The 26,005-nt window shown below is 40.7% G+C and overlaps 1 protein-coding gene across 1 annotated transcript in view; it reads left to right on the top strand.

Moving 5' to 3' along the window:
- PRTFDC1 (phosphoribosyl transferase domain containing 1) overlaps positions 1-26,005 on the top strand; it is a 111,300-nt gene that overhangs the window by 11,826 nt on the left and 73,469 nt on the right. Inside the window, 2 exon segments of the mRNA XM_061436037.1 lie at positions 2,147-2,253; positions 7,591-7,774. Of these exon segments, the coding sequence (XP_061292021.1) occupies positions 2,147-2,253; positions 7,591-7,774 (291 nt within the window).

The following is a 26,005-nucleotide window of genomic DNA, read 5'->3' as shown; positions in this document are numbered from 1 at the left end:
CCGTCTTTTATGTCTCCTGCATTGGCAGGTGGATTCTTTATCTCTAGTGCCACCTGGGAAGTCTGCTGAGAGGTGGTCCTGGTTAAATTCTGAAGGATCTGATGATAGGATTTGCTGCTGGGTTGCAAGAGGGGGATGATAGAAAGGGGTCAGTTACAACTCTGTGACTTTGACCTCAGCAGCTGAGAAGAGTTGCCCTTTACTGAGAGGGAAGGGATTCATCTGCACTGGGTTTGATCTGGCCAGCGTTCCAGAGCCTGGAACCAGGATGGGAGTCAGTGGAGTCTGAACCCTGTGTGGCCCTTCCAAAACCTGGGTGGAGGAGAACTGGTTTTGAGTTCCAGGTGAGGAGGCAGGGGAAAAGCAGGGGGATATCCCAGTGTTCGATGAAGTACAGATGGGTTTTAAAACAATAGAAAACGGATGAGATGAGGGAGCCAGAGGCAGGAAGAGACAGGAGTCTTCTCAAGGAGCAGAGAGCTCTGAGGGATACAAGGAGTTTGGGCGACAATATCACACAGAGGTGGGAACAGTCAGCAATTACTGGGGCCTGTCCTGAGTTTGTGCAGATGATGTGGAGTTTGGGATACAGGTGGGGGAGTGGATTAGACAGGGAGAGGGTGTAGGTGAGAGACAACAAATGAACAGAACACAGAACTAGGGAGGATCCTGATTCGACCACAGACCAATCTGAGAACAGGAGGACAAGGTATAGGGAGTTAGACTGGGAATTTAGGATAGGTCTGCATTAGGAGAGTCTTTGAAAGCATACAGCTGCATGGAGAAATCTGATGGAGGTATGTGGGAGTAAGCAGAAAACCGGAGACTGCAGTTCAGCTATGGTTTAGCTTGAGTGTCTTTCTGGATGATCTGACAGTAAAGGGAACATGGTCTTCACTGGCATTTTCTCTCCTGCCTCTTTATTGTCTTAACCATCAGACTTGCACATCCAGTCCTAAGCAACAGGGAGGCTTGCTAGCAGTCTGTCCACTATCTGAATACAACAGTTTTCTGGAGCAATCGGTTCCCAACAGGACTGACTGACGTTCCCACCACAGCACATCCTTTTGAAGTCTTTACTAAAACGACCCAACCACTCAGAAGTTTGGGTGCACAATAACCCCAGGAGACATGTACTTTTAGTAGGTAACCTTTCCTAGGCAGGTGAGGTGATTACAATGCATAGACATGTAATAGTATATATAATAATATATTATAATAATGTGGAGTGATACTGTCTGTGTCAGTGGCCAGACCTCAGAAATAGTGTGGGTTCAGTTCCAGACCACCAAATTAAAGCAAATATCTCAATAATGCAAGTCACAGATTATTACTATTTTGGTTTTCCAGTACATATAAAAGTTAGGTTTAACCTATACTGTGGTCGATTAAGTGTGCAATACCATTATGTCTTTGGCTTCCCTGGTGGCTCAGAGGTTAAAGCGTCTGCCTGCAATGCAGGAGACCTGGGTTCAATCCCTGGGTCAGGAAGATCCCCTGGAGAAGGAAATGGCAACCCACTCCAGTATTCTTGCCTGGAGAATCCCATGGACGGAGGAGCCTGGGGGCTACAGTCCACGGGGTCGCAAAGAATCGGACACGACTGAGCGACTTCACTTTCACTTTTCACCATTATGTCTAAAAACAATGTACATACCTTAATTTAAAAATGCTTTATTGCTAAAAGTGCTAAGCATCCTCTGACAATGCAAGGTTGCCATAAACCTTCAATTTGTAAAAAAAAAAAAAAAAAAACTATCTGCAAAGCCCAATAAAATGAGGTATGCCTGTAATTACAAAAATAATGTTACTTATATTCATGATAATATTTATAATGTAAATATACACTGTATCTTTACGTTTGTGCACTCTTACAAACAGTGCTGTCAGGTTAGCCATAGGTCGGGGTTTTATTTTGTGATACCAGAAGTCAGGAATGGCGTTCCCTGTTCACTTCAGTAGGTCTTTACCTTGTTCCACCTGGCTTCTCACAGGTTGATGGAAGACAATTTAATGCCATTATGGATGGTCAGACCTAGTCTCTTATTTTCAATGGTATTCGTTTTTACAAAGCATGCTCTTATTTACGTTTTAAAAAATAAATTTCCAATGAAAAATATTGTAACCAAAATCAGTTGGTTTGCAGATTACGGATGACTGGCCAGGGTATGATTTGAGCTTATTCACGTACCCACAGCACTACTATGGAGACTTGGAGTACGTGCTCATCCCTCATGGCATCATTGTGGACAGGTGAGCGCTCTTTGCTGAGTCCGTTTTCTCTAGTCCTCTCTTGTGTGAATCAAACAATAGGCTTAGGGACCCTATTCCGGAGTCTCTTCTATACAGTGGTGGATAGAATGTTTATAGGACAGAAAAATTGGAGTAAAATAAATCTGTGATTTCCTTGGATATTTGTTCCGGGGAGACAGAGGGTTGTACATGCAAAAGATAGTAATGACTACAGATAGTAAGGTGGTAACGGCTGTACATACAAGATAGATAGCCTCAAAATAACCGCGTCCTATACAGGCTGATAAAAATGAGGGCCGGGAAAGCATTTGTCTCACGTTTTTCACAGACTCTTAACGGGGAGAGTTAAGAGGTGACCTTTACCTTCATTTGCCTTCACAGGCCATACCCCGGAAACCCTGGCTTTTCCTGCAATTTGCCTTTATCTCGAATAAGTCCCGTCTCACAGGTTGGCCAATCTGTGGATGTTTTCAGTGGTAATGTTTTGGAAATAAGAATATGTACAGCTTAAAAATAGCAGCACGAAACTGTTTCTCCACTACTGTTTCTCGTTCTTCTGAAGCCCTTGACACAGATGTCCTCTGGCTCCTTCCTAGTCACTTGACTCTCCTCTTCTAAGCCCCTAAGTCACCCTCATTTGTTTCTTGGTTTTCAGAGAAAAGAAAGTAATAGAAAGTTAGTCACTCAGTTGTGTCTGACTATCTGTGACCGTGTGGACTGTAGCCGCCTGCCAGGCTCCTCTGTCCATGGAATTCTCCAGGCGAGAATGCTGGAATGGGTAAGAGCCTCTTCCAATTCAGCCTACCACAGGCGTCAGCACTTACAGGTCTTATCCCTTCAACAAAGCTGCCTTAATGCCCCGACTCTTGCCTTTCCGTGGACTTTTGATTTCTAGCACAAGATCAAATACGTAAGCCTTCACATTTATATGAAAAGCAAGCTTCCTGTATTTCACACTCAGAAATCGGGGTGGGAGAAGCTCTGAGAAATAAAGGCAAGCTGAGACTTGGGGCTCCCACTCTCCCCTTTTCCTTCAGCCTTTGTACTTCTGCTTCTATTTTCTTAAACTGTGACTTTCTTCTGAGTTAAAATTTAACTTATAAAATAGACCTTCAGCCAAAGGAAAGTTTGAAAAGCACCAACTGGTCACTATTCCCAGGATGTTATCTTTCCATCAATGCCTGTCTGTAAGCAAAAGGAAATGTCATTCTTTCACTCAAATTCTAAGATTTCCCATTGGTTAAGATCTGCATATTGCGTGTTCTCTCAAACTATAAAATATTACTAAAATAAGATCTAGTTTGGGATTTCTCACGGCCTCAGGTGGCCTTCCATGGAGTACAAGTTTTGATCCTTAAAGGGAAAAAAGGTTCTGAGAAGAAATAAATGTGAAAAATTTGGCATCTCCCAGCTTGTCAAACCTCCCAGTTGGCAATTCATATTAAAGATGCAGATTCCTAAATCATTTCATTAGAGAACGCCCGATACTTGGTATCATTCTGTTTCACTAGATTGGGAGGCAGATTTCTGAGCCCAGTGAGACTCACTGTATGGCACCAAGGAAAACAGCTGCTCAATAAATTTTTCCTTTTCCAAATGTAGACAAATATGAATGCAAAACTCCTGTTATTGATACGGTAGGGGAAAAGTGGTCTCCGCTGTTGAATAGAATATTTATCCATTTCTTTTTACACATGCTTGGAAACAAATTTCTCCCAAATTAATTTGATTCAGTGGCTGCATTAACTCAATATTTTGTTTAGTCCAACCTCAGCCATTATGATGAATGCATTACACATAAAATATGGTGGAAGGTTAGAAAACAATAAAAATACCTAATTTTGAAAAAGGGGTAAATTTTGTAAAATATATTCAGCTTCCTAAGAATCAGTCTACTGGATTTCTCCTACCAAAAAAAAGGATACAGATTCTTGCAAAAGAAAGGGGAGGGATGGGGAAGAAATATGCTTGACTTTGATAGTTAAACCAACTTCTCTTGTGCAGTGGGCATCTTTGTACTCGATTCACTTCTTAATAGCTCTCAGAAGTACTTTGTCTTCACATGAGTTTGGGAACCCCCTGGTTTAAACAAATTCTGGCTTTTCTCATCTGAAAATTAATTTATGACTTAAGTTAATTGCATCCTGATCTAGTATAGGATTGAATCCTGGCAAGGTTACCAGTTGCCTCTACAGGAGGCTTTATGTCAAGAAATTCTGATTGGGGGGTCTGGGGTGGGGCCTCAAGAATGCCCGTCCCCACCTTTAAAATGAATTTAATTGAGATATAATTTACATACAATAAAACTCACCCATTGTAGATAAATGACTCAGTGATTTTTAGTACATTTTTATGGCTAGGCAACAATTACCAGCATCGTTTTACAATATTTTATTGTCAATCAAAAGTTTGTTGTCAATCTCTGCTCCTACCCACACTATCAGGCAATCACTAATCTAATTTCTTTCTCTATAAACTTGTGTTTCCTGAGCTTTAAATATAAATTAAATCAATATCTGATTATTGATTCATCGATTGATGGACGCTTAGATTTCTTGTTTGGGGCTACTGCGAATATTGCTTCCAGGAACATTTGCATGTAAGTCTTTGTGTGGACACATCTTTTCATTTCTCTTGGATGGGTTTTTGGAGAGGAATTCTGAGTTTTATGGTAAGCGTAAGAAACTGCCAATTATTTTCCAGATGCCTACACCATTTTTCATTCCCACCAGCAACGTTTGAGGCTCCAGTTTCTCCACATTGTTGTTATTGTTGTTTTAGTTGCTCAGTTGTGTCTGACTCTTTGCAACCCCATGGACTGTAGCCCACCGGGCTCCTCTGTCCATGGAATTCTCCAGGCAAGAATACTGGAGTGGGTTGCCGTGCCCTTCTCCCTAGTTTCTCCACATACTTGCCAACATTTCATTTTGTTTGTCCTTTTAACTCTAGCCATTCTAGGTCTTCCCAGGCTCAGTGATCAAGAATCTGCCTGCCAATGCAGGAGACAGAGGTTTGATTCCTGGATCGAAAAGATCTCCTGGAGAAGGAAATGGCAACCCACTCCAGTATTCTTGCCTGGGAAATCCCACGGACAGAGGAGCCTGGCAAGCTACAGTTCATGGGATTGCCAAAGACATGGACATGACCTAGTGACTAAGACAACAAAACAAAAACGTGGATATATAAAGGTGTTTCATTGTGGTTTAAAATTTTCCTAATGATTAGTGTGCTTTCTAGCTGTTCATACATCTTCTTTGGAGAGGTGCCTATTTAAGTTTTTTGCCAATTTTGCAGTTGGGTTGTTTGTCTTCTAAATGAGTTGTAAGAGTTCTTCGTATATTCTGGACACAGCCCTTTTTCAGACATATGCTTTGCAAATATTTCCCACTAGTATGTGGCTTGTCTTTTCATTATTGATGTATTTTAAGGGAACGTTGGGCAAAGTATTCTGTAAATGTCGACCAGGTCCAGCTGTTATATGGTGTACTGTTCCCTTATATCCTTACTGGTTTTCTGCCTTGTTGGATCTGTCATGTACTAAGAGAGGGGTATTGAAGTTTCCAACTACATCAGTGGATTCATCTACTTCTAGTTCTGTCAGTTTTTTGACACTCTGTTGCTAGGTGCAGACACATGAAGGACTGTTATGTTTTCCTGGAGAGCTGACCTCTTTTTATTACAGTAATGTTGCTCTTTATTCCTCATGATTTCCTTGCTCTGAAGTCTGCTTTGTCTGAAATTGATGTAGCTTGTCCAGGTTTCTGTTGATTATGTTTGCATGGTGCATCTTTCTCCATCCGTTTAATCTGGGTCTTTTATCTGGATCTTTGTGTTTAAGATGAATTTCTTGTGGACAACATACCTTAGGGTATTTTTTGATCCACTCTGACAGTCTGCCTTTAATTGATGTTTTTAGACCATGTGTGCGTGCTGTGCGTGCTAAGTCGCTTCAGTTGTGTCTGACTCTTTGTGACCTATGGACTATAGCCAGCCAGGCTCCTCTGTCCATGGGGATTCTCCAGGCAAGAATATTGGAGTAGGTTGCCCTCCTCTAGGAGATCTTCCTGACACAGGTATCAAACCTGCCTCTCTTACATCTCCTGCATTGGCAGGCAGGTTCTTTACCTCTAGCACCACCTGGGAAGCCTATTTTTAGACTGTTCACTAAAGTCATGATTGATATTCTTGGTTTAATCTCTACCATATTTGTAACTATTTATTACTCATCACTCTTGTTGTTTGTTTCCTTTTTTGTCTTTGCCTGTCTGTGAAGAGTGTCTCCCCAGCAGTGCATAGCTGTTGATGATGTGCAATCTGTTTTTCTTGTTTTTCCTTTTAAGTTTTGCTCACTGGGGTTCACACCTGTGTCTGAATAGCCTAGTCTTCGGCCTAATATTGATTAGAGATTGTTCTCAAACACCTTGAGATAGTGAGGCTTCCACTCTCTGCTGATGAATGTGTGTGGGGGCCTGGCAAACACATTCATATTGCCAGGCGTTTTTTTCTTTTTTAATTAATTTTTACTGGAGTATAGTTGCTTTGCAATGTTGTATTAGTTTCTACTGTAGAATAAAGTGAATCGACTGTGTGTGTGTGCATGTGTGTGTATCCCTTCTCTTTTGTATTTCCTTCCCATTTAGGTCACAGAGAGCACTGAGTAGAGTTCCCTGAGTTATACAGTAGGTTCTCATTAGTTATCTATTTTATACATAGTATCAATAGCATATATATGTCCACCCCAATCTCCCAATTATTTCCAGCCTTTTCCAAGTCTTCCCTGGATTTTTACTTTTCACAGAGCTTTCTTGTGTCTGGGGCACCTTTCACATAGGTAACATGCTATCTTCAGTAAATAAAAGACAAATATTATTCTTTTGATAGTTACTGCGGGCTTGACTTTTCCTCTAGTCTCGTCTAACGTGGTCAGGTGGGTGAGTCATTCTCCATTTCCTCTTTCTTTGCTTTTTAAAGTGAATATAATATCACCACATACCATCATAGCCTTGTTAAAGCTAACAACCAGGCTCTGTAGTGATCAAATAATTGCCTTCATGATCTTTGACATCATGTTTTACACCTTAATCATTTTTTTTGTGACACAGAGGGAAAAAATGTACCACTGATGATATGGTTATCAGAAATATGTTTTGAACACTCTCTCTTTGTCTGATGTTAACAAAGCTTCTTTATCTGGAGGCTTTGGTCTCCCAAGACCTTTTCCACTTTTCTCCTGCGTAATCACATATGTAGAGTACATCATGCAGTTTTTTTCTTGAAAGGAACAAATATGCTCAGAGATGTCTATACTTTAATATGTCTTTTAATCCTTTCTTTCAGAATTGAACGGCTGGCTAAGGATATTATGAAAGACATAGGATGTTGTGACATTATGGTCCTGTGTGTACTCAAAGGAGGCTACAAGTTCTGTGCAGACCTGGTAGAACACCTGAAGAACATCAGTCGAAACTCTGATTGATGTATCTTTATGAAGGTTGATTTCATCCGACTAAAAAGTTACAGGGTAAGTTATGATTTACTCCATTTTCATTATGTGATATTTAGAATGAACAGTGTTATAAAAGCAAAGAGCTAATAATGTGATGAAAATGAAAGATGTATTTTATTTTAATTTGCAAGATACTACAACCTGTCATTCAAATAATGTTCTTGATGGGGCGGAGACACCCTCCTATCTATTGCTCATATAGGGAAAGAAGCTTCAGGAATGATTCATGCTTTCTTTTATGGCTATAAAGTTGAGTGGTTATTTCCTGGCGCCTAGTCTCATGAATAAATGTGAGGAGAAAGAGTATTAAGGAAGTCCAGTGAATACAGATGTACTTCTGCTCTGGATATCGCTCTTGCCCCAAAGATCTGTATGAGGACGTCCCCCTGGCATTAGTACTTGGGTGACTGCAGTCAGGGCCCAGATATGAAGAACTAAAACCTGTAGGGACAATGAGGTATCAAGAGCAGTGAAACAGAAGACCAGGGAATCTCCAACAGAACGCTCTTCTACCAGTCTGTGCTGGGTTTTCATGGCTACTCAGTTGTGTCCGACGCTTGGCGACCCGATGGACTGTAGCCCGCCAAGTCCCTGTGTCCTTGGGATTTTCCAGGCAAGAATACTGGAGTGGGTTGCCATTCCCTTCTCCAGGGGATCTTCGCGACCCAAGAATCGAACCCGGGTCTCCTGCATTGCAGGCAGATTCTTTACCATCTGAGCCACCAGGGAAGCCCAAATCACTAGCTTTGAATTGTGTTTGCTTTGCTTTGGGACAAAATAACCACAAACTTAGTGGCTTAAACCAACATATGTTTATTGTCCTACAGTTTCTCTAGGTCAGAAGTTCTCTGTTCAGAATCTTTCCAGACCGAAATCAAGGTGTTAGTTGGGGCTTTGATCACTTCTAGGATTTGGGGTCCTTCTCCAAGATCACTGGTCATTAGCAGATTTCAACCCCTGATTCCCTGCTGACTCTAGACTGGATTCACTGTCAGCTCTGAGAGGCTGCCCTGGGGTCCCTGCCTCGTGGACAACAGCATAGGCTGTTGATTGCAGGGTAGGAGAGCTGCTCCTCCGGTGGGGCCCTGCTCCTTTCTAAAGGACTCCCCTGATTAGGTCAGGTCTACACAGGATAAACTCTCTTTGATAAACTCAAAGTCAGTTGACTAATCACCTAATCATGAGAGTAAATTCCTATCATATTTACAAGTCTTGCCCACAGGTAAGTGGAGGAGATTATACACAGGTGTGTGCCTGGGGACTGGGATGGGAGGGCATCTTAAAACCACTGAAGAATTGATGCTTTTAAACTGTGGTGTTGGAGAAGACTCTTGAGAGTCCCTTGGACTGCAAGGAGGTCCAACCAGTCCATTCTAAAGGAGATCAGCCCTGGGTGTTCTTTGGAAGGAATGATGCTAAAGCTGAAACTCCAGTACTTTGGCCACCTCATGTGAAGAGTTGACTCATTGGAAAAGACTCTGATGCTGGGAGGGATTGAGGGCAGGAGGAGAAGGGGACGACAGAGGATGAGATGGCTGGATGGCATCACTGACTCGATGGACGTGAGTCTGAGTGAACTCTGAGAGTTGGTGATGGACAGGGAGGCCTGGCGTGCTGCGATTCATGGGGTTGCAAAGAGTCAGACACGACTGAGCGACTGAACTGAACTGACCCTACCGTTCTCTTTCTTTGACTCAGTTGCCTCAGCTTTCAAGCGGCTAGTAAATTTTTCATTTCTTAAAACACTCTGTATTTTCCTAATGACCTCTGAGGTCAGGATAAAATTGTCTTTTGATTTTGTTTTTGGGTGTGGCGGGTGGGGGGGGGGCGGGCATGTGGCCATCTTAACTCTAATTTATTCGTTTCATCTCTTGAAAATCTTTCCTCTCTTTAATTGTCTCTCATCCTAGTTTAAGTAGCTGTGCTTCCTTCTTACAAGATTTTTTTCCCCGCTTGGCTCTGATCCTTATTGTAAAATCTTCTAAAATCTTAAAAAAATTAAAGTCAGGTTTATTTGAGCCTAATTTACAGGCAATAGAATTTACCTCTGTCACTTTCTATGAGTTTTAACAAATGCATAGTCATGTAAATCACCACAGTCATCGATGTTGTTATATGTCCCAATAATGCATTTCTTATTGTCAGGTAGGATTTCATTGTATGGATACGCCAGTTTTAAAATCATTCATCAGCTGAAGGATATTTGGTTTGTTTCCTTTCTGGGGTGATTATGAATAAAGCTACTAAGGGGGGAGTGGCAGAAGATGAGATGGTTAGATGGCGTCCCTGACTCAATGGACATGAGTTTGAGCAAACTCTGGAAGACAGTAAAGTACAGGGGAGCCTGGCATCCTGAAGTCTGTAGGGATCACAAAGAGCCAGACATAGCTTAGCAGCAGCACAACAAAATATTCACATGCAGTTTTTGTATGTACTTATGTCTTTGTTTCTCTTGAGCAAATTTGTCTTGAGATTGCTAGGTTATATGGGGAGTGTTTATAAGAAATTACCAAACTATTTTCCAAAGTGATTGAATAATTTTGCTCCCCTCCCAGGACTATATGAGAGTTCCAGTTGCTCTACACTTTTGGCAACACTTGTTATTGTCAGTATTTCTTTATTTTTTCTTTTTTTTGTTTTACCCATTCAGATAACCAGTAGTATCTCATCATGGTTTTAATTTGCATTTCCCCAGTGAATAATGATGTTGAGCATCCTTTTATTTGCTTTTTTGTTGTTTATACAGTTTCTTTGATGAAATGTTTATTCAAATATCTTGCTCATTTAAAAAATTGGGTTGTTTCTTATTATTGAGTTTAAGTTTCTTACATATTTTTGTTACCAATCCTTTATTAATGTGTTTTTGAGTATATTTTCCTTTCAGTGGGTTGTTATTTTTGTTTTCATTAGAGTGCTTTTTTTTCCAAAGGGTATAATTTAAACATTTTTGTAAACTCTACTTTATCATTTTTTCTTTTGTAGATCATAATTTTTGTGTCTGTAAGCAATCTTTGCTTAAATCTTTGTGTATATGAGTAATCTTTGTTTAATTCAAGGTCATGAAGATTTAGCCTCTATTTTCTTTGAGAAGTTTCCTAGTTTTAGATTTCTAGGTGTATCTAGGTGTATAATTCATTTTTTGCATGCGTGCTTAGTCACCTTAGTCACGTCCGACTCTCTGCGACCCCATGGACCATGGCCAGCCAGGCTCCTCTGTTCATGGGATTCTCCAGGCAAGAATACTGGAGTGGGTTGCCATTAATTTATTAATGTGGTACAGATCAAGATTTCTTTTTTTTTCTTTTTGCAAGTGAATGTCCAATTTTTCCAAGATCATTTGATGAAAAGACTATTCTTTTCTATTGAATTGCCTCTGATCTTTTATTGAAAATCAATTCACTGTATGTTCGTGGGTCTATTTCTGAGCACTCTATTGAGTTCCGCTCATCTCTATGCTTATTCTTTGGTCAGTATCACCCTGTTTTGATTACTGTATCTGCACAGAAGTCTGGAAGTCAGAGAGCATGTGTCCTTCAACTTTGTTCTTTTTCATAACTGTTTATGAAAGTTTATCTTTCTATGTAAGTTTAAAAATCATGTTGTTGATGTCTACAGAATAACCTGTAATTGGTGTCCTGTAAAGGAGTGTTGGAGTTACATGTTCCTTCCGGGATGCATGCTCAGAGAATGGTGTGTTAGAGTGATCTGAGAGTGGGGGTTTTGGTCCTGTGATGTCAAAAGCTCATCCATCAGGTATTTCCACTAGACCAATTTAAGGGTTGGGGATCTTGGCTGGTTTGACTTGGTTAAGACTAACTCTCTGCCCCTGAAAGAACAGCTGTACTGTAGCAATCCATGTGTCAGAGGTGTTATCTGTAGGGGGTGCTGAAAGGAGTCTTGTGATATATTTATTGTCTAAGCGATGTGAACCTTGGAGGGTGTGCAATTTTCAAAACAATTAAAGAGAGCTTAGTCAGGAAAGGCAGTTACAGGATGAAGCAAGTTATAGTTTAAGGGATCCAACTGATGACTGCCCTTGGTTTCACTATTATATATGGTAAACTTTTCCTTGAATTTCAAATTGTCTGTTGCAGGTACATAGCAATTTTGTGTATTGAACACTTGACTTTTCAAAACTCTCATTAGTTTAAATAGCTCTTTTGTAGATGCTTTTGGGTTTTTCTATGAAGATAATGGTTTTCCTTCTTTCTTTCTAATTTGTGTATTTCTTTTTATTGCTTTACTGAACTGGCTAGGACTTCCTGTTCAATTCTGAACAGAAATAGTGAAAGAAAATATTCTTGCCTTGTTATCAGTCATGTGATATTAACTGTTACATCATCAAATTTTTGTTGTATTGTTTTCATTTTCATTCAACTCAAACTATTTTCAAATTTCCTTTGCGACTTCCTCTTTCATTCATGGATTATTTCTTACTGTTTAATTTCCAAATATTGGGGGATTTTCCAGAGATAGCTCTGTATGATTTCTAGTTTAATTCTGTTGCAGAAAGAGTACTTTGTATGACTTCAATTCTTTTAAATTTCTTAAGTCTTGTTTTACGGTCCAGAATACGGTCAATCTTGCTGAAACTAATAATCTTGCCGAAACTTCCCTGCTGGTCCAGTGGTTAAGACTTCTCGATTATAATGTAGGGGGTGAGGTTTGATCCCTTTTCAGGGAACTAAGATCCCACATGCTGTGTGGCACAGCCAAAAAAAAATTTTTTTTAAAGCAATGAACAGATATATTCAAATCAACATTATTTTTCCTGGGGATCATGCTGTGGAGGCTCCTACCCAGGGTTCTGATGAAGGAGGAAGGCGAGAATAGACTTTAGATGTTTCCCGCCAGCATCGGTTCTTAAACACAGCACATTTTAGTGTTTGTCCCACCTTTAAATCATGTAGCAACCAAGCATAACTGTGGCATCTCTCCTCTTTCCTTCTTACAAAATGTCCTTCCTCTTGTCCATCACCAAGGTGACGCAGATCATCTCCTGATCGATCACCTCACATAAAAGCCTGCCTGCTCACTCAGAGCAAGCTTTGCCCCTGATTAAATACCCTCTCAGAAATGGATGGAAAACCATGCTCATAGTCCAGGCTCTGAGGCAAACAGCCCAGTTTTCTCTGCTCACAGCACGTAAGCTGTCCTCATCCCGAGATGGATTCAATGCCTTCAGATTAGTCTTGAGCTGACCACACCTTTCCACACTTGAGCTCTCTCCACAGTCCCGAGGACAGAGACCTGTTAAAAGCCCAAGCTAATAACACCACCAAGGAAGAGAAACAGACTAACTCATTTTCCTCTGAGGGTGTCTGGTGCTCCCACATACCTCCAAACCGACTCATCCCGAGCAGACACCTTAAAAACATCTTGGCAGAAACAGTGGCCACTGAGGTATTCTTTTCATTCCTTCAGAAGTTCCTGGAGGGCAGTCGGGACTCTGTAGGCTGTTGTGGGTGCTGGGCAGAAGCATCATGTAGGTTTACTCCCTCCTGTACTTCTATTCTGTGATTCTTTTATTTGTTTGAGGAAAACGTTGGAAGTTCCGTTTACTGAGAGGCTGTGTCTCCTTGTGACAGCTGTTGGCATTCGGAGGTCACTCGAGGGGCTCTTTTTCTAGGAGGGGTCCCAGTTGTTTTACGCCCTCCGCTAAGGTTTACTAAGGAACCTTCCTGGGGTATGGATGGGTCACACGTCTCAAGGCAATTTGACTTGTCTTTGTGTTGTATTACACTTCCCATGAGACATGAAATGAATTTGCTGAATGATACCCATCTAGACAAAGATTACTTAGAACTTAGCATTAGGCTAATTCATTGGAGACCATGGCCCACAGACTCCTGTTTTTTAAATGAAATGAAAGGCGCTGGTAGCCTGGGTTCCTTAATGTTTCGAGGTTTCCTTCCTCCTTCCCTTCTTTCGTTTTTCCTCTGTCCCTCTTTTCAGGAGTTTTCACTTAGCTCTTGCTAGATTAATTAATTTAATCTCATTTAATCCTGACTGTAACTCTGCCAATTATCTCTCAGCTTTTTTTTTTTTTTAACTGGTGAAGAAAAAGAGGCTCAGAAAGTTTAATTAACTCATAAGGTCACACAGCCAGTAAATAGTAGCAAAGACACCAGAGGCCAGACCCATCTATTTCTCAAGCATGTGCCCTTTGCAATGTATCACATTTTCCACAAAATTTTACTGTTTCATGAGATATTAATATGTTTGCTAACATTTATTAAAGGAGTTGGTTGTATTTTTCTTCTAAAAATATATAAGACAAATATTAAATTCATATATACAGTTATTATTGTCATTATGCAATAATTTGCCTTTAAGAAATGGTGACATTACTTGAGAAAATCCAGAAGTTGCATGAGAGAGAGAACTTATTGCATGTATCACATTCCATGTGCCCACAAGAGGCTATACTTTGTAGCTTCTCTTAAAAGATCAACAAAACTTGTGAGAGTATTCAGTGTTTATTTTATTTAGCAAAGAATCTAATTTCAGTTATTTCTCAAAAGAATTTATTTATCTGAGGGGCCTAATTTTTCAGCTGATCTAATAACCCAAAGATAACACTGCATTATGTGAGCACTTATTTGTGTTACACCATTACATTACACATTAAAAAAATATTTTCTTTTTCTCAAAATAATACATTCAAATAGGTTAACAACCCAGACAAAAAATTTAATTGTGGCAGTTTTATGGAATAAACAACTGGAAAATTCTCTTGCTACAAACATCTAATAATACTAGGTGAATATAATAATAAATTTTTAGTCATTCATTTACTGATCGTGGCACATGGGATCTTAGTTCCTAGACAGAGGGTTGAACCCGCAACCTCCTGCAGTGAAAACGTGGAGTCTTAACCACTGGATCGCTAGGGAAGTCCCTAAGAAGCCTTTTAAATGCTTACTGGAGTTCACAGAAGGTAGGGGATATCCAAGGCAGAAATGAAGAGTTTGAGAATCTAAGCGTAAATGTGTACCAGGGCTCCTAGGAGAGGGGTTGGGAGTTGTTTTAGTAATCTGACTTTAACCTCCATGCAGAGACAGATGGCAAAGCCTTGGACCTGTATCAGATGGGACATTAGATGAGACCCTCATGCAAAGCCATTGCCTTCAAAAATATATGCCCTTGCTGAAAAAAAAAAAAAAAATCCATCCTCTAGTAATGGGAGACCCTAAGAAGCTAGCTTGTCATTCTTGGCCTGCCCTAGAGGGGAAAGTAAATATCCTGTGAGAACTTTTAAACATGAATCTGTACCACATGTGAGTCTGAGGTTTTCATTTACTTTACCTGTATCATCTGGGAAACTCCAACCAGAAAACTTAATACTAAAATTGGTCTCAGACCACAAAATCCTCAAGACGCCTGATACAAGCAAGTGGAAAACCTCTGTGGAGGAAATACCTTAACTTTAGCCAGATTCCTACAGATATACCTCACTTAACCTGAGCTCACAAACCCAAAGCACGAAAGATGTATAGAAGCAATCTTTCACAGGCAAGATCAGCGGCTGGCAAAGTAAATAGCAAAAAATAGGTAAGCAAGCTATGTGAAAGACAATATAAAATAGTTATAGTTAATTTGACTAAAGACATAAACAAAAGGATTTAAATAAAAGATAAGACAACACAAGAAGAAAAAATAAATGAGAACTTTTGGATGGGAAAGAACAGAATGTCTAGCAGTGAGAAAGATACCGATTGAATGGATAAGAAAGTGACTCACATAATAGGATAAACAGCAGATTGAAGTTCTTATGGGTATGAATTTTTAACTGGAAGATAGATCTGAAAAAACTATCCAGGAAGTAGCATGGATAGAGATGAAATATAGGAGAGGATAGGAGACATGAAAAGTTGAGTGAGAAGATACAAAAGATGTTACCTAGGAATTCCATAAGGAAAGACTAGAGACATTGAGGAGAGGTAATTTTTGATAAGATAATGCCTAATCATATTCCAGAGCTGATGAGAGACATGAATATCCAGGAAGCACATATCCAGTGAGACCACACGTAGACACAATCTGGTGAAACTGAAAGGCAAAACCCCAGAGTCAAAGAACAGATCATGAAAGTAACTGGAAAAAAATTTAAAATTCCCCCCTGTCCTATCAACAGACTTCTCAAAAGCAACAGCAGAAATCAGAAGACATGGTGTAGTAACATCGTCATTCTGAGAGAAAATACCTGGTAACTTAGATTTTCATTCGAGCTGATCTCGAACTCAAGTGTGAGGGCTGGCTATAGACATCAGGGGTCACCTTCCAGAAGAGTTTGTTGATAATAGATGCTGGCTGAAAACACCTCCTAGTTTATTTTAGTATATTTAGGGTACATTTTAGTAAAAAGGAAATTGAAGCCAGGTAAATAAACATAATGCAAATGAATTGACAGGCATGTAGGTAAATCAGCAAAGATTGGTTCAAATAATAATTGGTGAAATAATAGTACTGACTATGACCCATTTTATGGGAAAACAATCAAGATGGAATTAAATACCAGCTCATACTCAGTTTTAAAAGACCAGAGTAAAAGCATTCTAAGGTTTTCTATGGTTTAGGAGAAGTATAGAGAGGTTTATGATTTACAGAATTTCAGTTAGGTATGCCTGTTAAAGTTTAGGTGTAACCACTGAAAGAATAAGAATACAGTGTATATTATGTATACCTTCCCAGCAAATAGAAAGGATGAAATGGAATGAAGAAGACTCCAAACTTAATTGATTCAGTAGGAGAGGGAAAATGAATAACAGTTGGTAACATTGTTATACCCATTTTGCAGATGAGGAAAGTGAGACCTGGGCTGTGAGGTAACATGCCAAAGGTCAAACAGCTTGTAATAGAACTAATATTCAAACCCAAGTTCAACTCCAGAGCCCAAGATTGTGACCACTAAAACATACTGTGAATCTAGAGATGTGTTGATGTATTGAGAATTATTAGGCTGAAAGGAGGAAAATTTCACCAAATGAATCAGCTTAATTTTTTCCCAAGGTTTATTTTGATACTTACATACCTAGGTTAAGCCAACTCCTATAACTGCTGGAAGAATGGCAAAATCTATAAATAGACAACTGCTTATTTTTCTGATATGTGTTATGTTTGATATTAATAAACTATGAAATGCCCTCCAGGAAAATGAATAATAAATATTCATAGGGGTTTTTTAATAAATGATGGGAAATTATGGTTTTTTTTTCATCTTTGCCCCCTATGCCATGGAGATTTTCCAAAAGCTTAGAATATTCATTCCACCTGCTTCCTCTCTGGATTCAGTTAGAGCTGCTGCTCTTGGGAAGGCAGACCTAGCAGAATCTCCCAGAAACCTTGAACTCCAAGCTCCCTGCCAACTCTGGAGGCTGTAGAGGCTTGAATCAAAGAGAAATGGGCATCATTCAGCTGGCAGTTGAACTCCCCACCTTAGTGTGCTCTGAAGAAGCTCTTTTGGGGTAAGGGTGGGAAGCCTTTCAAAACATCTATTCTAAGGGGATTGGGGGTAAAGAAATGGGAGGATATGAGAGAAGTCAGATGGAATATTGGTAGGTGCTATTTAGGGCCTCTTGAGAAATTTGTATGCAGGTCAGGAAGCAACAGTTAGAACTGGACATGGAACAACAGACTGGTTCCAAATAGGAAAAGGAGTCCGTCGAGGCTGTATAGTGTCACCCTGTTTATTTAACTTATATGCAGAGTACATAATGAGAAACGCTGGACTGGAAGAAACACAAACTGGAATCAAGATTGCCGGGAGAAATATCAATAACCTCAGATATGCAGATGACACCACCCTTAAGGGCAGAAAGTGAAGAGGAACTAAAAAGCCTCTTGAAAGTGAAAGTGGAGAGTGAAAAGTTGGCTTAAAGCTCCACATTCAGAAAACGAAGATCATGGCATCCGGTCCCATCACTTCATGGGAAATAGATGGGGAAACAGTGGAAACAGTGTCAGACTTTATTTTTCTGGGCTCCAAAATCACTACAGATGGTGACTGCAGCCATGAAGCCAGTGCAGCCAAGCTTACTCCTTGGAAGGAAAGTTATAACCAACCTAGATAGCATATTGAAAAGCAAAGACATAACTTTGCCTGCAAAGGTTCGTCTAGTCAAGGCTATGGTTTTCCCTGTGGTCATGTATGGATGTGAGTTGGACTGTGAAGAAGGCTGATCGCCGAAGAATTGATACTTTTGAACTGTGGTGTTGGAGAAGACTGTTGAGAGTCCCTTGGACTGCAAGGAGATCCAACCAGTCCATTCTAAAGGAGATCAGCCCTGGGATTTCTTTGGAAGGAATGATGCTAAAGCTGAAACTCCAGTACTTTGGCCACCTCATGTGAAGAGTTGACTCATTGGAAAAGACTCTGATGCTGGGAGGGATTGGGGGCAGGAGGAGAAGGGGACGACAGAGGATGAGATGGCTGGATGGCATCACAGACTCGATGGATGTGAGTCTGAGTGAACTCCGGGAGTTGGTGATGGACAAGGAGGCCTGGCGTGCTGCGATTCATGGGGTCCCAAAGAGTCGAACACGACTGAGCGACTGATCTGATCTGATCTGAATAAGGGCCAGCTCTTTTGTATGTGGACGCATTATTTGCAAGCCTTTTCCTTTTATTCCCTGTGAAATGCTGCCTTGATTTAAAGCTTCTTCAATCTGTGTACAATCCAATGTGAGGATAAAGTGTGATTCAGGGAACTATACTCTGATTTCTTCATGTTCCACCATTTCGATAACTAACCTGTGAGCAAAGTAAAATCTTCATCGAACTTCAAGTCTTTACAAACCGAGAATTTAATTTGAGGCGTTGTAGTTGCCCTGGATCCCTTCCCTGTGCTACTTGTACATGCCCTGCTTGTATTCATCCATAATTCCTGTGTGTTGGCAGCACCGAGAGGAAGCTTTCTGGACATAAAATAGAATGCAGAGTGGGCTGCAATGGGACTGAGACGTTTGCCATGCAGGGTATGTGGGCCCCTGGGGATGCTGGCACCTTTATGAAAGAGGCTCATTAGAGCAAAGAGTTGGCCACAGACCTATTCCCATGAGAGGATTTTCTTCTCTCTCATTCCCAGAGTTCAGAACAAAGGCTTTAAGTCATCCTTTGTCATCCAGGCTAGTGAGGAATGGGTAAGAGATAGATAAACCAGACCCAGCGTCCCGAGAGTTCGTGTTTTCACTTCACCTTGCAAAGCCTTTCACTGTAAGTTTTCCACATAGTAAGGGGGCCTGAATGCCTCCTTTCTTTTTTTTCAGTTTATTTTAATAAAAACAAAGATAAGAACTGTTTACTCATTTCTTCCACCTCTTACTGCCCACCCACCCATCCACACCTCTAGTAACCACCAACCTGTTCTCTGTATCACCGAGGTTTTTTTAGTTTCCACACATAAGTGATCATGTAATATTTATCTTTTTCTGATTTATTTCACTTAGCATAATGCCTTCAAATTCCATCTACATTGTTGCAAATGGCAAGGTTTCATTCTTCTTTATGGCTGAATAATATTTCAGTATGTGTGTGTGTGTGTGTGTACCACATCCTCTTCTTTATCCATTTTTATCAGTGGGGACGTAGGTTGTTTCTGTACTGATTATTGTGAATAATACTGCAGTAAATATGCAGAAATCTTTTCAAATTAGTGGTTTTGGTTTTTTCAGATAAATGCCCAGAAGTAGAATTGCTGAATCATAGGATAGTTCTATTTTTCATTATTTGAAGAATTTCCATTCTTTTTTCCATAGTGACTGCATCAATTTACTTTCCTACCAACAGTGCACAAGGGTTTTCTTTTCTCCATATCCTCACCAACACTTGCTGTTTGAAATAGAAAATCTTAACAGACCAGTTACTATTAAGGTGATTGAATCAGTAATCAAAATCCTCCTAACAAACAAAAGTCCTAAGATGTGACAGCTTCACTGATGAATCCTCCCTTTCTTTTTGAGGCAGGAAGTCCACCATTAGTAGAGTCCCATCTTGGGCTTGGGGTGATAAAAAGGACCCCAGTTTGATTCTTTAGAGATAGACAGGTGCAGAAAAGAGGTCCTCATTTCTTGGAGATGCTGGTTGGATCCAAGACAGGCGTGTGTGTGTGTGTGTGTGTGTGTTTGTATCTATAGTGTATATATATTCATATATATATATATATATACACACACACACACTATATACATTTTATATATATATATATACATTTTACATATGTATATTATATTTTCATGCTTTTTCAAGTAAGAAAGGGTGGAAAAACAAAAGGACTAGAAAAAAATAAAGGAATAAAAGAGGGAAGTTAAGAGAAAAGAAACTCCAGAACTTAGCCATATTTTGTTAAATTCAAGATATCATTGATTGTAAAGAACACTGTTACTTTACCTACCAATAAGGGCTTCCCTGGAGGCTCAGTGGTGAAGAGCCTGCCTGCCAATGCAGAAGAGAGAAGAGACATGGGTTTGATCTCTAGGTTGAGAAGATCACCTGGAGAAGAGCAACCCACTCCAGTACTCTTGCCTGGAGAATCCCATGGACAGAGGAGCCTGGCGTGCTACAGTCCATAGGGTCACAAAGAGTTGGACATGACGGAAGCAACTGAGCACGCATGCTGGTTTTGGGCAGTTCTGAGTGTTTGAGTAGCTAATATGTGACAGAAAACACTGTCTTTATCCTTTGGTTATTCTTAAATCTCAGGTCTTGTGATATTATTCCAATATTATTTTGCAAATGGTGGGATATTCCTTTGAGGCTACAGATTTTTTCCACCTTAGTATCTAAAATATTTTTAATATCCTCAAAACATTTTTGTAGACTTCAAAGGGAGAGTTATTTACCAAAGAATAAATCAGGGAGAAGCCTGGGTGGTTTGATTCAATCCACATAAATCCTTAAACAAAATCAAAAGCACTTATGAAAACCAGAACATAATTTCTCTGTGACCTCTGGATAGAGATGCTGAAACATCTGTCATGTTTATATGTTTACTGAAACAGGGAGTGTTGACATTACTTGTTTTGTCTTTGACCTTTGGCTCTTAAGGTATATTTACTGTTGGCTTTCAGGATGCATGAATGCCAACAAACTTGGCATGAAGCAAATATCTAGTTTGATTTTAAAAGAGATTATTTACCATTGCTCTGGGGAGGTTTACTTTGAGATTCCAATTCATCAAGTAAAATACATTAAAGAAAAATGTGAAACCAAGCCATTTATGTAATGTAATAAGGTTGCGTTGTGTTCAGTCACTCAATTGTGTCCGATTCTTTGCGACCCCATGGACTATAGGGCACCAAGCTTCTCTGTCCATGGGATTTTCCAGGCAAGAATACTGGAGTGGGTTGCCATTTCCTTCTTCAAGGGATCTTTTGGACCCAGGGATCGAACCTTTGTCTCCTGCATCTCCTGCATTGGCAGGCAAGTTCTTTACCACTAGCGCCATCTGGGAAGCCCGTAATAAGTTAATGAAGGAATGGCAACTCGCTCCAGTATTCTTGCGTGGAGAATTCCATGGACAGAGGAGCCTGGTGGGCTATAGTCCATGGGGTTGCAAAGAGTCAGACACAACTGAGCGACTAACACACACACACGGATTATAGCATACATTTTTAGCTATCATTCCTAGTCTTTATCTTGTGTCTGTGCATTTTATTAAAGTATACATTCTTTGTATTCAGGTTTACTTTCCCATAGAACACTGAGAGGGTAAATAAGGGAATAATGCAGAAGCAATGGTTAGATTGTAGAGGCAACCAAGTTTTCAGAGAACACTGTAGGGTCAGAGCTGTGCTTAATTCAGTGTCTACCTCAGGCTGTGTTTGGATCCGGGATAAGGAAGCACACAGGCACACAGAGGGGGGTATCTATTTTACCCATGCAGAGCGGGGCGTACTGGGGAAGGACTCTGCTCCAGCACAAGGTGAAGTCCAGTACAGCAGGCAGAAGAGGTAGTTGAAAGATGGACTGAAGGCCCATGGCCTGTAGAGCTCCAAGCACTAGACTGGTAGTTTCTGCTGGTTCATGTTGTACTATGGGTTCTACTATTAATAAAGCCTGATATACCCTGAATACTCATTTATGGCCAACTCTCCTTCTAAGTGCTTTATATGTACAAACTCTCTAAACTCTCACAAGATGCCTGTGAATTGGACACTACTAATACTCCCTTTTCACGTATAAGGACACAGAGGCCAGAGAGGTTAGTTAGACCCCCAAAGACACGTGGCCAGGAAATAAAGATCTGTCTAGTAAGAGAGATACTAGAGCTTTTTTTTCCCGAGGAAAATTGCTTTACAATGCTGTGTTGGTTTCTGCTGTGCAATAATGTGAATGAGCTGTAAGTATAACCTATATCTCCTTCCTCTTAAGCCTTCCTCCTACCCACTCCCTGCCCTCCATCATCACTGAACATCGAACTGAGCTCCCTGTGTCATCCAGCAGCTGTCTGTTTTACACATGGCAGTGTGTATGTGTCAGTGCTATTCTCAACTCATCCCGCCTTCTCCCACCCCCACTGTATCCACAAGTCCACCAAACTAGAATTTTTAACCATAGTACCACAGCTGCCTCTTGGAGCTGTGGAGGGGACAAAGGACCCCAGTGCTTAAGAGGTAGACGGGCAGAAGAAGGGAGCACCCCTTCACAAATGCTGGGCAGGTTTCTAGGAGGAGACTTGGGCAAGGAAACAGAACAAGACACAAATGCAGAGTACAGTGGGTCCTGATCTTGAGAACAAGGCGGAATGCCAAAGCCAGCAGGAAAAATGTACTACTGAGTCATGGGGTATTAGGTTCTGATTGCCTGCCCACCAGTTCCAAAGAGTTCCAGTCCCATCTGACATTGGAGTTGTTCCTAGAGATGTGATGAGGCCGATGCGATGAAGTGGGAGTGGAGATCAAGTGACTAAGCTATTAGAGGCACCTGCCGATGACTCAGGGCCTGGCCTCCACAACGTGTGTGTCCTAGGAGTATTGGCAGCACATGCCCCAGGCTTCCAGTTGTATTTCATGTTCCCATGTCAACCCATGTAGTCTTCACATGCATGCTGGACCCATGAAATTCAAGTGTACTGCATTTCAGCACACTTATGTGTTAATGCTGCTGCTGCTACTGCTGCTAAGTCGCTTCAGTCGTGTCCGACTCTGTGCGACCCCATAGACGGCAGCCTATCAGGCTCTTCCGTCCCTGGGATTCTCCAGGCAAGAACACTGGACTGGGTTGCCATTTCCTTCTCCAATGCATGAAAGGAAAAGTGAAAGTGAAGTCACTCAGTCATGTCTGACTCTTAGTGACCCCATGGACTACAGCCTACCAGGCTCTTTTGTCCATGGGATTTTCCAGGCGAGAGTACTGGAGTGGGTTGCCATGTGTTAATAGTATGTGTAAATATGCTGAAAATCATTTAAATCCATTTGTACCTGACCTTTTCCCAAAAGTATGCAATGTGGTATTTTATTAATTATGTTCAGACAATTTCTAATTTTTTGGCACAAAAATAATTGCTGGCAGCAAAAATCCTTGTCCTTATTTTCAAGTGATGTTATTTAATCAACATTTTGTAACTGATGTAGAATATGAAATCTAGCATCAAGACCATAAAGCCTTTAAGAAATTATATATTCCATAGATATTTTATAAACCACATGGGCTTTATGTGCTAGGGAAGTTACCAAGGAATAATTTGGATTTAGATGGGAAAAATAGTTGGATATAATAAAATGACTTGGGGAAAACATTTTGGGGGAAATTAGTCTCTTTAAAAATCCTTTATGATGGTCATTGTGCTATAACATGGTTTGAGTTTAATGTTTTGGTTTCAATTTTGGATTATAATATGGGTTACTTTTATGGCATGAGTTTGCTGTTACTAAGCACAATACTCCAATTAGGTAATTTCAATGTATATTAATATAATTTTGACATATTAAAATGCTTGAGATCCATAGCTTTAAAGGACAAGAATGATTTCACTCTGTTTTTGTTAATTTGGCATTCTTCTAGAGGCTAGTTTTGAAAATACTTCTTTTTTTGTTTGCCTAGCACTATTTTCTCCTGGAGAATAGACATGGAATTCGAACAGACATTGACAAATGAGAGTCTTCCATGAAAACAGGATGACTCTCCGGGGGGAAAGGGCACAGCAATACGTCAAGGGCCCCAAAACTCACGCCAGAGACAGAAATGACTGGTCAGAAGTGCCTCCGGAAGAGACTCAGCAGTCACTGTAGAGCAGTAGTCGCGATGAATCAGCAGTGCTTTGGCTACAGACGCTGATCTAACACCGCAGTGGGAAGCACCGGCAGGCATGTGACGCGCGGAAGCCAGGAATTCCTCTTTCCTCTCTCATGGGCCCCTGCAGAAGTGCGGGCATGGGCTCAGTGCCCTGCTAACCTCTGCGTGTTGTTTTGGTTGTAAAGTCTCTTCTAATTAGGAAAGGCAGCTGGAAGAAATGGCTTCCAGAATCTGCCCCAGTTAGAATTCTGGTAAGGGCACACGTCTGAAGTTCATCTTGGCCTGTGTTTTCAGAAATCTGAGAAGTGAAAATGTACCATTTTAGCTTCGTTCCTCCTATGAAGACAATTTAAGAACTTTTCACATTGAAGCATAGTTGCTCTGGGCTTCCCTGGTGGCTCAGCAGGTAAAGAATCCGCCTGCCAATGCCTGCCAGTGCAGGAGACCCGGGTTCGATCCCTGGGATGGGAAGATCCCCTGGAGAAGGAAATGGCAATCCACTCCAATATTCTTGCCTGGAGAATCCCATGAACAGAGGAGCCTAGCGGGCTACAGTCCCTGGGGTTGCAAAGAGTCAGACACGACTTAGTGACTAAACAACACAGCATAGTTGCTGTGCAGTGTTACATGTTGCATGTGTACAACACAGTGATTTCACAATTTTTAAAGATTACACTCCATTTATAGCTATTGTACAATGTTGGCTGTCTTCCTCATATCGTACAATATATCCTTGTAGCTTATTTTATATCTAGTAGTTTGTGCCTCTCAATCCCCTACTCCTATGATGCCCCTCCCATGAAGATAAGTTCTTAAAGATGAAAATAGGACTTTTCTTTTATTCTACTACTTTCTGAGCCCAAGTCACTCAGGAAGGTGTTAATTATGCCTCTGTTGTTCAGTTCTTCAGATCACTTCTAACTGTTGTTGAATTGTAGGCATGGAAATACTTAACAATGGCAAGACAGGAAGGTGTGGCAATTGGGCCCTAAGAGGGAAGGACTACAGATTAGGTGGAGACCGCCTTGTCAGGAAGTAGGTGATGATGCCAAAGGGGTGTCATTTGAACACAAAATTTCCATAGGCTAGTCATTCAACAAATAATTATACTATGGGTCAAACCCTGTTCTAGGTACTAGGGAGACAGGAGTGAACAAAACAAATTCCTTGCCATTCTCCAGCTTACCTTCTAGGTTCAACAGACAGAAAACTTCAAAAAACAGATATGAAATATTTCAAGTAGTGAGAGATACTGCAGGGACAAATAAAGCTGGGTCAGAGAGATAGGGTCAGTTGAGGAGGGCCAAGGGAGAAGTAGTTAGAGAAGATGGGTTCTGATGGGCGTGTGAAGCAAAGACTAGAAGGAAACCAGAGAGCACACTATATGGATAAGGGAAGTAAGCTCTAGGCTTCGTTGGGTTTTGAGCAGAGTGACACGATCTTACTTCTGTTTTAAAGGATAAGTCTGTTATGTTGAGAACAGAATGAATGGGGTAAAGATTGAAGCAGGGAGACATTTGGAAGGCCATTGTGGTAATCTGAGAGATAACAATAAGCTGAACCATGTTTCCTGAGCAGGAAACACGGTGAGAAGTGTTTGGATTCTGTATGTGTCTTAAAGTAAAGCCAAAGCACCGGATTTACTGTCGATGGATTTGACACTGTGTTTCAAGAGTGACTCCCAAGTTTTGGGCCTGTGCAACAGTAAGAACTGAACTGCCATTTGCCTCAAATGAGGAAGAGTATGAAAAGAGGAGGTTTGGAAGGGAAACCAGAAGTTTGATTTTGAGCTGTTTTTCCTCTTGTATATCTAAAATAAGCAGCAGCTGGATGTGCCAGTCTAGAATTCAGAGAGAAGGTTGAGGATGAAGAGGTCAATGTATGGAAGGGATTTGAAGCCATAATAAAGGATGAGGTCACCCAGGGAGTAGGTAGAGAAGAGATCCAACGACTGAGCCCCAGGGCATCCTATTATTTAGAAACTAGGAGGACAAGAAGAAACTAGCACAGGA

The sequence above is a fragment of the Bos javanicus genome, chromosome 13, assembly GCF_032452875.1.
Source record: "Bos javanicus breed banteng chromosome 13, ARS-OSU_banteng_1.0, whole genome shotgun sequence".
NCBI classification, from domain to species: Eukaryota; Metazoa; Chordata; class Mammalia; order Artiodactyla; family Bovidae; genus Bos; species Bos javanicus.
The sequence above is the reverse complement of the archived record's forward strand: the minus strand, read 5'-3'. Positions and strand labels throughout refer to the sequence as shown.